Source organism: Pseudopodoces humilis, chromosome 4, assembly GCF_049639895.1.
Source record: "Pseudopodoces humilis isolate 2021_Gansu_Grassland_sample_001 chromosome 4, ASM4963989v1, whole genome shotgun sequence".
Taxonomy (NCBI): domain Eukaryota; kingdom Metazoa; phylum Chordata; class Aves; order Passeriformes; family Paridae; genus Pseudopodoces; species Pseudopodoces humilis.
The window spans coordinates 66,766,811-66,784,544 of NC_142203.1; the positions used below are offsets into that span (position 1 = coordinate 66,766,811).

General features: G+C 40.5%; 1 protein-coding gene across 1 annotated transcript in view; it reads left to right on the plus strand.

Moving 5' to 3' along the window:
* ADAMTS12 (ADAM metallopeptidase with thrombospondin type 1 motif 12) overlaps positions 1-17,734 on the plus strand; it is a 161,466-nt gene that overhangs the window by 57,248 nt on the left and 86,484 nt on the right. Inside the window, exon 3 of the mRNA XM_088054251.1 lies at positions 3,973-4,147. Within this exon, the coding sequence (XP_087910377.1) occupies positions 3,973-4,147 (175 nt within the window). The remainder of the gene's footprint in view (positions 1-3,972; positions 4,148-17,734) is intronic.

Sequence of the window (17,734 nt, forward strand, 5' to 3'; positions counted from 1 at the left end):
TTCTTCACTAAGTCATGCTAAAAGCATAGTTTTTTTCTGTACAAGTGTGTAAGAGTTAGAGTGCTCTCCTCTTCTGTGGGTTGTGTTCATAAAAGTCTGATCAAATTACTCAGTACCTAAAAACCCCAGCCTCTTTCTGTTCTGAGTGACATCATGGCAGGTGCATTTTTTTTTTCTAGCTCTGTCTGAGGATGTAGTGAAAAATCTCATCTGGATGCTAGGTTTTTCTTTTGGCTGAAATAGGAACAGATGAGAAATTCAAAAAGGAAGATCCCTGGGGAAAAAAGGGACATACAGAAAGGAACTAAGTGATTAGCTAAAATAAATTTAGAGTGTGTAACGCTAACAGATCGTTTACTTCACCAGCTCAGTTTAGATTATTTGCAGCTGCAGTTCTCTGGTAATGCATGTTTCATATGCCACAATTTTTTCTTTAATTCTTGTATTCAAACCTAATTTCTCTTACCGTGTATTACAGTTATAATAAACATCTGGAACAAAGTACCTAAAGGTAAAACCAGGATCTTGCCCTCTTCTTTTTGTTTCATGTTGCTTCTAAAACTCACTGTGTTTTCAGATTCTGTCACTGTCCTGTTTTCAAAAATATTGTATGAAATTTGTTGTCAGAAATATTGTATGGTTTCAAGGAGTTACTCACTGTTCTCACTACAGATTTTTTTTTTCATTATTATCAACAGATTCAGTTATTGTAACTGTAGACCGCAGATTGTAGTTTTTCCCTCCCTTTTTATACTGACACCCACTAATTCCAGGCTCTCATGTCTGGGGTAGTATTAGAATTTCAAAACCATAGCCAAGGGTAAAGCTGCTCTTTCCTTTCCCACAGGACTCAGCTTCAGCTTCCCACATGGAACTGATTGGAAAAAAATATGCCAGAAAATGTATTTTGATAAATCCCCAAGGTTTTGACCAAAAGAAATATGTGAAAAATATGTGCTTTCCACTGGAAAATGTAGATTCTAGTGAAATCAAAACAGTTGGTTGAAAACTTTAAGTCAGAGGTGTCCTAGGATCATCATTATCCTTTTGGCGAGTGACACGCAATGTAGGAGATGTGATGTATTCAGGGAGCTGTTTGTGTCAAAATAATGAGGCACATGAATTAAAAATCCCATTAAATGATGTAGCAGCACTCCCAAATACAGTATGGTAAACATTTGGAGCCACAGCATGTCAGAATCTGAGGGCAAAGAGTGATATTTGAAAGAGGGGAGAACAACAGTTTACAAAAACTACTGTGATAGATTTGTAGATTTTCACCTGTAGGCTTTGAGAGAAACACATACCCCCCCAAACAAACACACACTACCCACCCCTATTTTCTGACCATTTCTGTTGCTGTATTACATAGTAGCTTTTCATAAGGAAGTTCAAACGTGGAAAACTTCTCTGCAGTCATTTTTTTCTGTGGTGATAACTAAACCCTTTCATAAATGTAAATATGAATGGCTTTTTTCTGATGAGGCTCTCATAACTGCCCTCTTTTGTGTATTTTGAAGCTGTGTGAATGCAGTCAAAAGCAGGTGAAGCTACAAACTCCTCAGAAAAAAATTATATTGTACTTGCATAGCTTGAAATCTCTTGAACTTTAAATGAAAAATTCTTGCTGTTATATTTGTGAGTCAGAAAAGTTATGAAGAGCAAAACTAAAGATGTATTTAATCAGCAAAGGGAATTTTGCCAATCCTCAGTGCTTTGAAGAAAGTTTAATGTGAAGATTGGTCTTTTTTTTTTTCTTTGGTCTCAGTTAGTGTCAGCATTTAATTTCTTGGATAGCCTGTGCAGGGTGAAAGTGCAAATGCAAAACAAGAGTTCAGTAAGTGCTGGAAGTCTCTGGAAGCTTTTGGAGAGCCCCTGTATGCTGGAAATGGGCTTTTACAGTCACATTCATATAATGAAGTTTTGCTCTTTTCCCTGCTCCATACAGCTTGGATAGACAGCTGAATTTTAACATGCAAGCATTGATGAGAGAGCTTGAGTTTACCACTGAGAGGATTGCTTCACCCTTTATAGGATTGTCTGGCCTTTTTTGTTGCAGATAGACTTCGACACAATAATCCAGTGACTATTGACACTTGCTTTAAAAAATCAGGGTCTGCAAGTGAAGATGGCTAGTTCTTCCTGGTCCCAACTGGCTTAAAACCCCACAAAATGATCAAATAATCCAGTCACAAATCACAAATATCCAGCCAAGATTGAATCCTGTGGAATGAAAAGGAATGGGCAAGGATTTGTGAGGGTGCATTGATTCCCTGAGCAGGATGAGGAAATCCAGATCACAGATTTCATGGTCTGACCACTGTAGATGCATTCTTGCTATATGGATTCACCCTTCCTAACAGTTTTGTCCAATGTGAACATGGATAAAACTGCTGCTTCTGTAGTGTGATTCTGGTCATACACCTTGATTTATGATTTAAAGAGAAACATAAACATCTTTTGTATGTTGTTTAGTAATCAGGAGTCTCAGTCTCTTTTTTCTCAATAATAAAACAAAACCCATACAGGTAGTAGCTCTTATCGCAGATGAACAAACACATGTGACTATGAGTCCTGAACCTTTGATGCTTTAGGGATATAAACACAGCTTCAAACCAACTCTAACCTCTGGCTTTAAAACTTTGTCTTGCATTGGAAAGAAAACATTTCTGATCTTCAGAACTGTTGGGTAAACTGCAAAATGACAGTCACAGTTATTTATTTGTACAAGTTTGCTGTGGGATGTATTGGGCCTGTGGCAATCAGTGTGGAGGTAGAAGGTATCTCACTGAGCTGCCCCTTGTCTCATTGTAAGTAGAGCCCATGGTTATTTTATAGTTTTATAGGAGTGGCTTTCTTTCATTCACATGTCCTTAGCCTCATGCTGACTTTCCCAGCCATCCAGAGAAACCCTAAGGCTTTGGAGTATTTAAAAAGATGTAAAAATTTGTCTGTCATTCTGTGTTTGAATACAGCAGCTGCAGGAATAGTGTTACTGGATTTTTTTCCCTCTTCCAGAACAGCCTAAGAGGGGTGCACTGACCACAGCAAGAAAGTGAAGAGGAAACAAAGCCGTGAGACTGGATTACCCTAGCCTCCTGTCACATCCTCAATGTGGTCTGGGTTGTCAGTACATCCTTTGCTTTTAGATTTAATACTGCTCCATATATCTTGATGTGGAAGGGCGATACAGTGGTTTTGCAGTGTTTGCAGTTCCTGCCGAAATGCTGACACAAGTGGGCCAAGGCCATGCCTGGTTGGAAGTGTGTCCTGGATCATGGCCGAGTGATCCAGTAAAAGGAGCCTGTACAGCCCAGATGGGTATCAAGGGCCCTGTCGCTTAGGCAAAGCAGGGAGGCTGATACAAAAATTTCAGCATATGAAGTGTTGCAGCCTTTGCTAGCTGATCTACTGGATGTTCTTAATGGCTTGCTAATTCACAAAAAAACTTATTTCTTCCATTGTAGTGTTGGCCTGGGCTCCAGTGAGGGTTTATAGTCTGAGTCAAACACGGTCCAGCCCGTCTGATGAGTTAGGTAATTGATTGTGGGACTGCAGCTGGGAGCAGAATTTCGATTTGCGCTTATGAAACAGCTTCTATTCTGGACTTGATCTCTGGGGAATGGATGCAAAACACCAGAAGAACAAGATGCAGCTCTTCCTCATGCATCATGTTTGGCAAATCAACTTTTGACCTTTTAGTGGCTTTGTAAAAATATGAGAGTCTTTGCCTCAGTTTCAGGTTATTAGGAAGGAGATATTTTTTCTGTTTCCCATTGGGTTGTAATGGCTGTGAGGTATGAAACAGCCTAGATGTATGCAGCAAAATAAATACTGAAAACCTGTTGTGTTCATATTTCTCCAGTGTAATCACTGGCATATGAGAAAAGCTTGGGATTGGTGGTATGAAGAGTATATTTTTGACTTCTAGTACTGAACAGAAGAGATTAACCCTTTTGTGTTTATTTTCAGACTGGATATTTCCATCTGCCCCATGGGGATTACTTCATTGAACCCATTAAAAAGCATCCACACAAGGAGGGAACATCCCATCCTCATATTATTTATGGTGCAAATAACCTTCAAAATGCTTTAAGGAGAAGACGAGCTATCCCGATGGAAAAGGAACAAGCATGTGGACTGAATGGTACTAATTTTGCTGGATTTCTGCCTATTTGCTTTCTGAATCTTTTTAAGCAGATATTTTCCAGTGGTGTGTGCCTTTCCTTCTGCCAGGCTTTTTAAAATTCTGTAAGAAAAGATTATGCAAAATGAGAGCATCTCAATCAAAACACCATAGGAGCCACCCATCTGACTTCCTTTCTGAAAAGTTAAATACTCCTTATGACTACTGGGATATGTTTTTGACACTATTGATCCTTTGTACCTGTCAATTTTTCTCCAACCAGAGCTGTTCAGTGAGGCTGAAGCTTGAATTCTTGAGGAGTTTTGGGATAAGATTTGCAGTCAGCATTATTTTTAATAAAATGTTCTCATTCCATGTGAATTCTGTCTTCAGCATAAAATAACTCCCCTCTAATCCATGGTTTAAATTTAGGATTTCTAGATTTTCTGTGATTGTTAGCAGATTATTTGAAGAGTTTTATTTAGTTATTCTGAAAGTGAAGTACAGGTTATCAACAGCAAGGTTTTTTTTTGTAGAAGTAAAAATAGCTTAGATATTGGTGCAGTAATACTCAGGATCATGTCTTTTGTGAAAACAAACTAATACACTATGCTGGATAGGAAGAGTATATCTAGAGGGTAGATGGCATCTCATAATTACAAAATTAGTTCCTTTATTTAGTAGAATAATTTGATTTATTTCACACCAAAAATATACAGATTTTGCATTGGTTCTCTGATGTTTGAGGCCTTGAATCTGAGTCTGCACCAAAATTTAGACAGGCATAGTATTGGTAGGGATGAATCAGTGATTACCTACATGACCTAAGGCCTGAGTTGCATACAAGTAGAGCTGCAGAATACACAGGAATGTGTTTCTGTCTTTCACAGGTCAGTGGTTTAAGAGAAGTTGGTTCCTTTCCAGGAATAGGGAATGAAAGGAGGAATGTAGGAATTTTTAATCCCCAATCATGACTGCTGGTGAAGTTTTATTGCTGTGTAATATGGATTGGTAAATTAAAGAAGCAAAGAACAGCTTGACCCCCCTATATTTCTGGTCACAGACCTGAATTGCACTTCTTGCTTTCTGGCCCCAGGTAGTGCAAAATGGTAATGGGAAAAACAATCTTCCGTGATACCAGGAAAGTAAAGTTAATGAGAAGCCACAAAAATTAATATGAATGCTGCTCCATTTTGTTTTTCATCAAGTAAAAATATATATCTACTTAACAGAAAATAACCCTGGATTTGAAAAACCAGGAGTGTCTAAAGGTAATATTTATATTGGTGTCAGTTTCAAATAGCTCCCTGAATTTTCATTACTTCTGATGACTGCTGGTCTAAACAAGAGAAATTACTTTAGATTTACCTGTGAAGAATGAGGAAGTTGTTCTTGCCTACTGTCTTCCAGGTTTCTTTTATGGATGAAATGACATAATTATTTAAAAAATGCAGTAATTTTAAGTGTGGAGAGAAGATAGGAGATCCTTGGGAACATGCTGTGTACTATGGTCTTCTTATTTTCTTTCTACCTCTCACTTTTTGCCTCTTGTGTCTTTCTTCAAAGTCATGCAGAATGAGACAGAAGAAGATTGGCTGTACCTGGACACTCCAGAAAAAGAGCATAACTTCCCTGCATCACTTAGATTATCTAAGTCTGCTCTAATAGGCTTGTCAGTATAAACTCCCTGTCTGATGTCATTCAAAAGTGAATGAATTTCTGGTGATAGCATGTTCATGATATTGCAGGCAAACAAAGGTTGGTTATGAACCAACAAAGTAGTAAGCTGTAATTTAGGTTTCTATTTTTAACTGAGCCAGACAGCCTTTAGAGCTAATATCTGCTTTTGACCAAATAGTAATCTTGGCTATCATGAAAGTCAAAGAATCGGTGTGAAAAAGTGTGTGGGGGTAAAACCATTTCCTTCATTATATTTTGCCCTTTGTGTGACAGCATATAACCATTACAGATTCCTCAAAAGGCCTTAACGTCTTCGTGCTGTGTGTCCTGGGCTGCATCCAGAGCCCCGTGGGCAGCAGGGGAGGGAGGGGATTCTGCCCCTCTGCTCTGCTCTGCTGAGACCCAGCTGGAGCATCCAGAGCTGGGGTCCCTGCACAGGAGGGACAGGGACCTGCTGGAGCCAGAGGAGGAACATCAGGATGAGGGGTGGAGCTTTTTCCATCCTGGAGAAAAAAAGTCTTTGGAGTGAACTAACTGTGATCTTCCAGTACCGGAAGGGAGCCTGCAAGAAGGATGGAAAAAGACTTTTTACAAGGGCTTGGAGTGATAGTACAAGGGGTAATTACTTTAAACTGAAAGAGAGTAGATTTAGATGAGAGATTAGCAAAAAATTCTTTATCTCGAGGGTGATGAAGCTCTGGAACAGGTTGCCCGGAGAAGTTGTGAATGCGCCTCCCCTGGAAGTGTTCAAGGCCAGGCTGCACGGAGCTCTGAGCAACTTCGTCTAGTGGAATATGTCCCTGCCCATGGCAGGGGATTGAAAGTAGATGATCTTTTAGGTCCCTTCCAAACCAAGCCATTCTGTGTTTTGTTATGTCATTCCTGAGTAGCCAGCTTTTCAACAGGGATAGAAGAAAAAATTCAGTGTCGTCTTCTATTGATACTGCACATTGTCAGAGCAGTTGCTCTTGTTTGAAGTGAAATACAGAACAAAAATGGAAAGTGATACAATTATTGTTTTCTGTGCCAAATTTATTCACTGCTTTGTCTTTGGTAAATACTTTGTGCATAAATAAATTTTAAAGGTAGTAAGTTGACTCTACCACCTTTTCGGGATTTCATGTATTTCACACTTTTGAGGGTGGTGCCAGAAAGGTTGTATATCCACATAACATCACTGACAGCTTAGAATAATGCCTTTTGGGATCACTTTAAGGCAAAGCATTTTCAATTTGCAGTTCACAGTTAATTGTTAAAACCAATTCTATTTTATAGGTTAAACTCAATTTTGTGTTTTCAACCCTGAGCAGCCACTGAGCTAGTGCTTAGCTGATGAAGAGTTGCCTGCTGTATGTCTTACAGAAGCTAGTGTTCAGGTATTTTTACCTTGTGGGCTGAGATTCATCATGCAGAGTGTCTGCAATTGTTTATTTGAGCTCTGAGTTTGTTAAGCTTTTTTAAACTGAACTATGATGGTTGAGGTATTTCTGTGACTTACTCTAGGTGTGTATTCAGTTAAAGTGTAGTGATGATTTTTGCTTGAAGAAATTGAATCACCTGGATGTTCACAAGTCATGCACAGTGCACAGAGTTGAGTGGTGATAATACAAATCTTTTAGTCAGAAACTAACCTGTCTGTCAGCAAGGAATATAAAGACTTACACTTGTTATGTATGTTATACTGACAACATCAAAGTAAAGGAATTACTAAGGGAGGGAATAGGGAGAGGATGCAGATCTCCAGTACAGTCTTTTTCTAGGTTTGATTTTTTTTAGTGCAAGATTTGTGTCTCTTGGAAGAAGCCTTGTGCAACAACAACTTTTACTGTGGCAACAACTGCATGAATATCCAGGGTTCAACCTGCTTGTTACTGGTCTCGCCTACATGCAATAATACTTTAGAATCAGTGACTTTCCTGTAGTCTTGCAATGATTACATTAATTACTTTATAATTGGCATTACCTTTAACATTTTCAGATACTTGGAGAAAAATCATCGCAGTAAATTGCATAAATTAGAACTTATGTTTGTGCTGCACACTGCCATTGCTGCTCAGGCAAATGCCAACTGACTCAGTCATTAGCTGCATGAAAACTAAGCTACTAATCTTGAAAGCAGCATAACAGTACTGGACACTGCTAGTACTATCTTACTGTACTATTTGAAATATGTTTGAGAAATAGCAGAAAAGATAAATGAAAAGTATCCCTATGCCTTATAAAAAAATCCTCTCTAATCCTTTGTACCCACAGGAGAGGAAACTGAAGATCCAGGAATTTGTTTTATTTTTCTAAATAGGTTATTTTAAAAACTTGACAGTGCTCTGAGATATAATGTGAGAGAAAAGAAATTATCCTACCTTCTACAGAAAAAGAGGTGATCTCCCATTTCTTCTGCTTGTTTTCCTTGTTTCATACCTTCAGCCTGATACGAGGTATTGTTTTTCTTTGTGACCTTCAAAATAAGAGAGATTTTGTGAAATTTGTGAATGAAAATGCTGTGATGTAATGAAACTCTTCCTAAATGCTACTAAGAGGGGAACTGATACAAACATATGAACTTATTTTTCTTGGGCTGGAGAGAAGGACAGGCTGCTGTTGTTCAGAGGGTGAGGGCAGTTAAGTGTATTCAGATTGCAGCTCAGTGTTTGCTGCAGAAGGCTGTGATATATATAACTAAGGAGTGAAATGTTTAGGATATTAAAATAGATCACTAAGAATATTTAATTGGAGCTTTATGTGTAAAAAAAAAATGTCATGTATTTTTACCCTCATTTTGGCATTGAAGTATTTGATAGATCAGAAGTTTGTATTAGTTTGGATTTGACATGGGTCTCCAACTCCTTGTCTGCAGAGAAGTTACACATCTTAGAACTGATTTTTTGCATTTGGAGCAATTTTGCTCCAAAATTGGAACTGTGATGGAATAAAGTTGGGGTGGAAGAAAGGAGAGAAGAGGCTGGCTGCTGTGTAAAATGATGAGGAGGGGAGAGGGAATTAAAGAAACAGAGCTTCTTTTCACATTGTCTGTGCAAAACTGTTTTTAAAGTATTTTGATTTAAGTGTATTTGAGTGATGGCATAATTAATTTAACAGAAGTTTAGACTGCCATTAAGCTGTTTCAGACAGTGACTACCTGTTGTACTTCCTGTGTCTGACTAGAGGACTTTATTCAATCATGGTCTTGCTTTTTGATGATTAACTTGATACTGTCAAAAGCTTCTCTTCAGTTTTTATGCTTGCAAGTGTACAGGATGAACTACTAATACTAGGTTTTGACCCTGAAATCCTTCCTTTAATCACTCGAAGAAGGAGAGGGAAAATAAACCAGGGCAATGGTTTATTCTCAAGTGATAACCGATCTTCTTTTGTTTTAGAAGGACATTGTGGTATGAACAGCTTGGCTTGGGCTCCTGGTTGTAAGCTCAGAACTCCTGGTAGAGACTCTGTCACTTCTGTTGCTTTTAAAGAGAGTTGCTGGTAATTTCCCAGTATTTGTTTATCCTGTATTTGAGCACATTGGTTATAATTCAGCTTAGTTAGCTTGGTTTCTCCAGGACATGAAGACTCTTATCCATACGATGGTAAGTTGGCACATTGAAATTTAGTAACTGAGGTTAATTCAGCCTCAGTTTAGAGAGGAGCACCTTCCTCCCTGCGTGGCTTTTCTTCCTACAACTGGCTTTTCTAAGCTGTTCGTGAGATGCTTGTCATGAAAAAAAGAACAAATAGGGACATTCAGTCAGAATGACCTCTATTTTAAAGCTGGAACAATGAAGCAAGAAGCTTGCAGAAGAACACAGAGTATCTCTCATCTCTGAAACAGTTTGCACTGAACTGAAAAAAGTGAGTGCCTCCTTGTGTGGACAGCAATATTTCAGAGGTGGGGCACCTGGGGAATAAAGACATGAGAATTGGTTTATCATATCAGTCAATGAGACAATTGCTGATAACTGGTATCAAAACACTTCCCCCCCTCCCCAGTCAACCTCGTGGAATGAAACCAAAAGATTCTAACTTCCTTTTGGTTTTCAGGAAAACCCTGGAGGTTTTTTAGTTGCTCTCAGTACAGGTAGAGGAGAAGGGAATAAAATACTGTATTTTCTGTCATTCTTCCTCTCCTGTTAAATGAGTGAGGAATCAAAACTAGAGGTTTACCCAAATGGATCAAAGTTTATGCTGAGCAAGAGCCTGAGATGGCTCAATGCTGACAATGCTTTCCCAGTCCCTGATTATTTATCATTTTCTTTTCTGATGGAATTTTACTTTTATTATTTCACTTGCTCCTATTAACTGAAGCAGGGTGAATTCCCTAAGTGCTTGTATTATGCAAGAAGAGGGAGAAAATGTGGTAACACAGGATTGTTGTTACAAGGTCATAATTGTCACTTGTTGCCAAAGGTGTCATACACGCTACCTCACTCAAAGACTGAATAAACTTTAAAGTTCTGTGACAAGCCGTTTTCCAAATAATATGAATCAAACCTATAAGAAGGGAAAAGTTTGTCTTCATTGTGATTCTCCAGTCTTTCTGTTCAGTAACTGTGCCACTGGAAAGAAATAGTGCTTGCTACACCATGCTTGCTTACTGTACTTGATTTCCTGTAGTTTTGAGGGTAGTCTGTGATCTCTTCTGTGTCTTCATTGAAAATTTGCTTTCCTGCTCATCAGACTGAGGAGTCTCAGTCTGCATCTAGGCTAACTTAATTCAGCATGGCTAACTGAGTACTGGTTTAGAGGAATATATTGTGCTTTTGCTCTGTACCTATTGCTTTCTTTGTCAAACTGTGTCTGATGCTATTGAACTTCTTGAGTTTAGCAATTGATTTGGTAAACAAATGCCTTGGTAATGTAAATGTTCAATTGCTGCTATCGGTATGGAGAGCAATTTACATTTTAAAAGTGTACAGAGTACACTTTAAAATTAAACTGTTATGTACCACATCCATCCCTTTTTTCTTTTGTAGAATAACAATAGCCTTGTATAATTGTAAACCACATTTTCACAGGAGAAGTAGAAAACCCAGAAAGCTAAGTTGCATTTGGTAAAACACTTCTGATGCAGGAGTCTGAAAATTTGCTCAGAACACTGGATCTGTTAATGGAGTAGTATTGGCAGAGATGTTCAGCCTTCAGTCTGGTTAAGGCCTGATTTCTCAGTCATACTTAGCTCCCTGGGAACCTTTTAATAAGAAACTACAATTACCTTATTATTTCAAGGCAGATCACAGATTTCCAGTTCTTCTCAGAAGTGCTGGACTCATTCTGTGGGGCTGGTGAACTGATATGGGCTCAGTGTCCAAAATTAGTTTCTCTGGAGTTGGATATATATGATGAGCTGTCTGTTGTAGATGGCCTGCTTTAAACAGGTGTCTAAGTTCAGTTTTTCTGCATGAAACACTATGTCCTTGCAGCTTGCCCACTCCTTGCTTGAGTCTGTGTTTTCCACTCTTTGTGTCCCAGCAGCTGCCTGAACTTGGATCCATTTTTCTTGAGCCTGGGGAGACAATTTTGGAGCAATTGTACTTTAAAGGCATTCATAATATTCCTCTAAACATAGATATTAGCTTTATGGTTAGTTGGGAATGAGGGGAACTGCATAACTAGGAAGGTTATTTTTTCTATCCACTACTACTTCAATTAACTTGTATGCTCCCTCCTTCTTTAGGGATAAGTGAGGCCCCATGTACATTTATCCCACACCATGTACAATTGTTTGGTCATCACAGATATTCTGCATCCGTGTGCTATTTATGTACTGTCCTGAAGTAAAGTATATATAAATAACAGACTGGAAAGACACCGTTTACAGAAAGGTCATACAGATTACACCCTTTTTTTTCCAAAAAACGAAATTATCCCAAAGAAATAGACATCCATCTTTATGCAAAAAAAAGTGGATGGAAGATTGCTATGCTAAAAGGTGTAGGAAATGTTTTTATTTGTTGCCCTTAAGTACTGCACTTATTTGAAGATTTTGTGGAACTGTTTTCTTGCATGTCCAGGTTTCTTTATGAAAGAGCATAGGAGAGAATATCGATTTTTCCACCCCCCTCCCCCGATCTCATTTAGAGTTACCACATTTTTCTCTTGCAAATACTCAATCTAAACTTACTTCAGCAAACAGCATGTAATAAGGTGTCTTAGCTGAGTAAAAAAGTAGATGTTCCTGTGCTGTTTAAACAACAGTGATGAAGTCTTTGTGCACATAAATTAGACTGCTACAGAAAGTCTCTTCTAAGCTGTTCTAATCAATTTCAAGGAACACTGTCCCAAAAATAATGTTTGTGCAAATGAAAAAGTCCAAAACCTTTATGTCCATTATTAATCTTTCTTGTAAAAAATTGGTCTAATAAATAAATCTTGGTCTAATATTTTGCTTGTCTGAAGAACAACTTTTGAGTTGAAGCTACAGAAAGACACATTTTTTATATTTTAAATACTTTTTAAAGACAGTTAAAACACAATGTCAGCCTGTCCCCTGTTCTGCCAAAGCTGAAATTAGCAGCAAGTTTCTTTTCTGCCCAAACTTTAAAACAAACTGAATCAAGTTCCTCTCTGATCTGTACTGCTGTCTGTTGAGACCCTAGTCTGGGTTCCTTTCAGCTCCGTAGAGGTTTGGATTTCAATCAAACTCTTCTTTCAAATACTGTGGTTTTAAAAAGGGATCATTCCTGTCATTTTCTGCATGATTTGCCTGACATTACTTGCCTGACATTCTCCAGATAAAATATTCACTGAACCACTCTCTGCTTTATGGCATTTTCTTTTCAGCATCCCACTTGCATCTATTGCCCATGGTGAGGTGCTTCTGTCAGTCAGGTCTTCCTCAGCGTAAATGGAAGATGATGAGAGAGTTGAAATTTCATCTATCAGGGAGGTCACAGGAAAGGAGAGCAGTAAAAGAAGAGAGTTTCCTGCAAAGCCTGGGCTGGTGACGTTTACAGGCAGCTGAAAATTGTCCAAACAAAAATAACCTTTTTATTGGAGAATGAATTACTAAATAACCTCTTCCTCAGCTTAGGTTTGTAACTTGGTTTCGTTCATCATTATATATTTTTGGATGTTTTTTCTATCCTTAAACTATAATTAATCATACTGTTTTATGAAAAATGTGAACTGGATGTTTCTTTCAGCAAAACCTGCATTTTCCCTCTTTCTGGTCCAATGCATTTATATATCTTTATCATCTTAAAGCTTCCTGGAGAGAATAGGAGCCAGAGAATTTTTGCAAATAAAAACTGAAATTGTAATTTAGAAAAAAACAAAGGCCCGGCTGGTTGACAGGGCTTTGTTTGATTCTCTTTCCACAGAAGTGGAAATTTCAAAGTTCAAACCCAGTTCTCAGCAAACACTTTCAAACTTCTTGGCATTTTAGTGTGAAAGGCTCAATTGCTCCTGTCTCTGAAGGATTCTGGCATAGTTTTCTGTGGGTAGTGACCACAGGGAGGTCAGTTAATTAAACCTGGTGTTACTGGTGAACCTCCAGTCCACGCCTGACAGAAATGCTAATAAATTAATGGGCTTATGACATCCAACAGGTTGTAGTGCCTCTGGCAATCACTGTCTAATAGGACACTGGAATCAAAAGAAAATAATCGCCCTCAAAACTCTGGCTAAAACTGGAAATATCCCTTAGCCCTGTAGTGCTATTCACAAATTGCTGAGTGTGACACGGCTCACCTGAAGCTGATTGTCTTAGTTTAGGGCAAATTAGGAAGGAAAACTTCAAATGGGGATTTCCCCAGGGAAATTCCCACTAACTGGTCCGGGAAAAGAAAAAATTCCTTAGAGAGAAGTGGAAAAAGCTGTTTATTTAACAGAAATTGAGTAATATTAAATAATAAAACCTCTTGCTGTTCGATGGGATGGCAAATCTAGGAGGAAAAAAAAGTCTTTTTCATGTGGTGTAGCTCGGCTCGCTCAGGTTCTTATCAGTCCCTCCGGCGCTGGAAAGTGCTGAGGCCCAGGCCCCGGTGGGCCACAGGCGTGAGCTCCCGGGGTTTGGCTGGGTGTTCAGTCCAGAGCAGGCTTGCACAGATCCAAGAAAATTGGGAAAAAAACAAACAAAGGTCTAGGGAACTCTTCTGCCTCAGCTAGCTAGAACTAACTAAAAGCCAGAGAGAAGCTCTGTCCCGCTGTCTGTCCGTGCTGCAGACACCACAGTCCAGGAGCGGGATGTGTGGGAGTGATTTTTTTACTTAACACAAACTGCGCGCTTCTTCTTCCTCCTCTCTTGCTCTCAAAGCCAGTCTTAAAGGTGCAGAACTTAATATATAACATAAACTAGATGATTGGGGATACCAGTATCATAAAGTCACTCCAGGACATTCCACTCCTTATCCCCATATCGTCAACTTATTATCAAAATTAATATATATATATTTTAACTCTACAACACATACATTATATACAGACAGGGGCATTTATTCATGATCTTCACCCAACCATCAGATCTCCCTGAGGTACACATTGTGTTGTTCTATCTTTCCGCATTATCTACCATGTGCAACTCGGTCTTTGAGCAAAAACAACTCTACGAATGGGTTTGTCTGTACTCGAAGTAGAATTGATCTAAACTGTCTTTCTTAACAAACTTCTGAGATGTACTGCTGGGACTTTGTTTCTGTCTACTATATGCAGGGGCTCGGATTTGGCTGGGCCTGCTCGATTGGTGGAACTTCGGGTATTAACTATCTAGGTGGCCTTTGCTAGATGCTGCTCTCAATTTTTGAAAGATCTCTCACTCAACGCTTTCAAGGTAGTCTTTAACAGTCTATTGTACTTCTCCACTTTTCCCGCAGCAGGTGCATGGTAGGGGATATGGTACACCCACTCAATGCCATGTTCTCTAGCCCAGCTGTTTATATGGTTATTCTTGAAATGAGTCCTATTGTCTGACTCAATCTTCTCAGGGGTGCCATGCCTCTAAAGGATCTGCTTTTCAAGTCTTAGGATGGTGTTACGAGCTGTAGCATGAGGCACAGGGTAGGTTTCTAACCATCCAGTGGTGGCTTCTACTATTGTGAGCACGTAGTGCTTGCCTTGGCGGGTTTGGGGCAGTGTGATGTAGTCAATTTGCCAGGCTTCCTCATACCTATATTTGGACCACCGCTCACCGTACCATAGCGGCTTCAACTTCTTGGCCTGCTTGATCGTGGCACACGTCTCACAGTCATGGATAACTTGGGAAATACTGTCTATGGTTAGATCTACCTCTCGGTCTCATGCTCACTTATAGGTGGCATCTCTACCCTGATGGCCTGAGGCTTTATGGGCTTATCGAGCTAGGAACAACTCTCCTTTGTGTTGCTAATCTAAGTCTATCTTTGACACTTTTATCTTTGCAGCCTGATTCACTTGCTCATTGTTTCGGTGCTCTTCATTAGCTCTACTCTTGGGGACATGGGCATCTACATGACGGACCTTCACAGACAGTTTCTTTACTCTGGTGGCGATGTCTTTCTACTCATCAGCAGCCCAGATTGGCTTTCTTCTGCGTTGCCAGTCGGCTCTTTTCCACTTTTCTAACTATCTTCACAGAGCATTGGCTACCATCTATGAATCAGTGTAGAGGTAGAGTTTTGGCCACTTCTCTCTTTCAGCAATGTCCAGGGCCAGTTGAACAGCTGTGAGTTCAGCAAGTTGGTTTGATCCACTTTCTCCTTCAGTGGCTTCTGCGACTTGTCATGTGGGGTTCTATATGGCTGCTTTCTACTTCTGGTTCATCTCTATGACGTGACAGGAACTATCAGTAAACAGAGCATAGCGTGTTTCTTCTGCTGGCAGTTGGTTGTACGGTGGAGCTTTTTCAGCTCGTGTCACTTGTTCCTGCTCTTCTTCATCAATGAGACTAAAGTTTTCACCTTCTGGCCAGTTTGTAATTATCTCTAAAATCCCAGGGCGATTTGGGTTTCTTATACGGGCGCGCTGCGTGATGAGGGCGATCCACTTGCTCTATGTAGCGTCGGTGGCGTGGTGGGTAGAGGGAACTTTTGCTTTGAACATCCACTCCAGCACTGGCAGTCGGGGTGCCAGGAGGAGTTGTGCTTCTGTGCCAGTCACTTCTGAGGCTGCTTGAACTCCTTCATAGGCAGCTAAGATTTCCTTCTCTGTGGGAGTGTAGTTGGCTTCGGACCCTTTGTAGCTTCGGCTCCAGAATCCCAGTGGTCGGCCTCAAGTCTCTCCAGGCACTTTCTGCCAAAGGCTCTAGGACAGACCGTGGCTCCCGGCTGCAGAGTAGAGCACGTTGTTCACGTCTGGTCTTGTTCTGATTGGGCCAAGGGCTACTGCATGGGCGATCTCCTGTTTGATCTGAGCAAAGGCTTGCTGTTGTTCAGGGCTCCACTGGAAAGTGTTTTTTTTGCGGGTGACCAGGTAAAGAGGGCTCACAATCTGGCTGTACTCAGGAATGTGCATCTTCCAAAAACCTATGGCACCTAGGAAAGCTTGCGTTTCTTTCTTGTTGGCTGGTGGAGACATTGCTGTGATCTTGTTGATGACATCAGTAGGAATCTGATGCCGTCTATCTTGCCACTTTACCCCCAGGAACTGAATTTCACGAGCTGGTCCCTTAACTTTGCTCTTCTTGATGGCAAAACCGGCTTTCAGGAGAACCTGGATGATTTTCTTTCTTTTTTCAAAGACCTCTTCAGCCGTCTTTCCTCAAACAATGATGTCATCAATGTACTGCAGATGTTCTGGAGCCTCACCCTTTTCCAGGGCAGCCTGGATCAGTCTATGGCAGATGGTGGGGCTGTGCTTCTACCTCTGGGGCAGTCGATTCCAGGTGTACTGCACTCCCCTCCACGTGAAGGCAAACTGAGGCTTGCATTCTGCTGCCAGAGGAATGGAGAAAAATGCATTGGCAATGTCAATAGTGGCGTACCGCTTCGCTGCCTTGGACTCCAGCTCGTACTGGAGCTCCAGCATGTCCGGCACAGCAGCACTCAGCGGTGGAGTCACTTCATTCAATGCACAATAGTCCACAGTCAGTCTCCATTCTCCTTCAGATTTACGCACAAGCCAGATGGGGCTGTTGAAGGGTGAGTGGGTTTTGCTGACCACCCCTTGGCTCTCCAGCTCTCTGATCATCTTGTGGACGGGAATCACAGCATCTCGAGTTGTTCTATATTGTCGGCGATGCACCGTCGAGGTGGCAATTGGTATTCGCTGTTCTTCTACTTTTAGGAGTCCTACTGCAGATGGGTTCTCTGACAGTCTAGGCAAAGTGTTCAATTGCTTGATGCCCTCTGTCTCTACAGCTGCTATCCCAAATGCCCACCTAAGCCCCTTTGGGTCTTTAAAATACTCACTTCAGAGGTAGTCTATGCCCAAAATGCATGGGGCCTCTGGGCCAGTCACAATGGGGTGTTTCTTCTACTCATTCCCAGTCAGGCTCACATCAGCTTTCACTAAAGTAAAGTCCTGTGATCCCCCTGTCATACCAGCAATAGAAACAGATTCTACCCCTACATATCTTGATGGGATTAGTGTGCACTGTGCACCAGTGTCAACCAAGGCCTCATATCTTTGTGGTTCTGATGTGCCAGGCCAACGAATCCACACAGTCTAAAAGACACGGTTTTCTCTAGCCTCTACCTGGCTAGAGGCAGGGCCCCTCTAAGCCTGGTTATTTTTCTTTTCTTGGGTATGTGTCTTGGAGGTTCCTTCAAGGGAGTCAGACATGTCATCATCATACTTGTCAGTTTGACTACAGGTTACTGGAGCGGCTTTCTTTTTGGTAGAGTATCCCCCCTGAGTCTTGCTGTCTTCTAATTCATGCACTCGTTTTGTCAGAGCAGCAGTAGATTTTCTATCCCATTTTTTCATGTTTTCTCCACAGTCATGTAGGAAAAACCACAGCTCAGCTCGTAGCTTTTTCTCTCTATCTGGGGAACTTCTGCGTTGAGTACCAGGGCTCCTGGT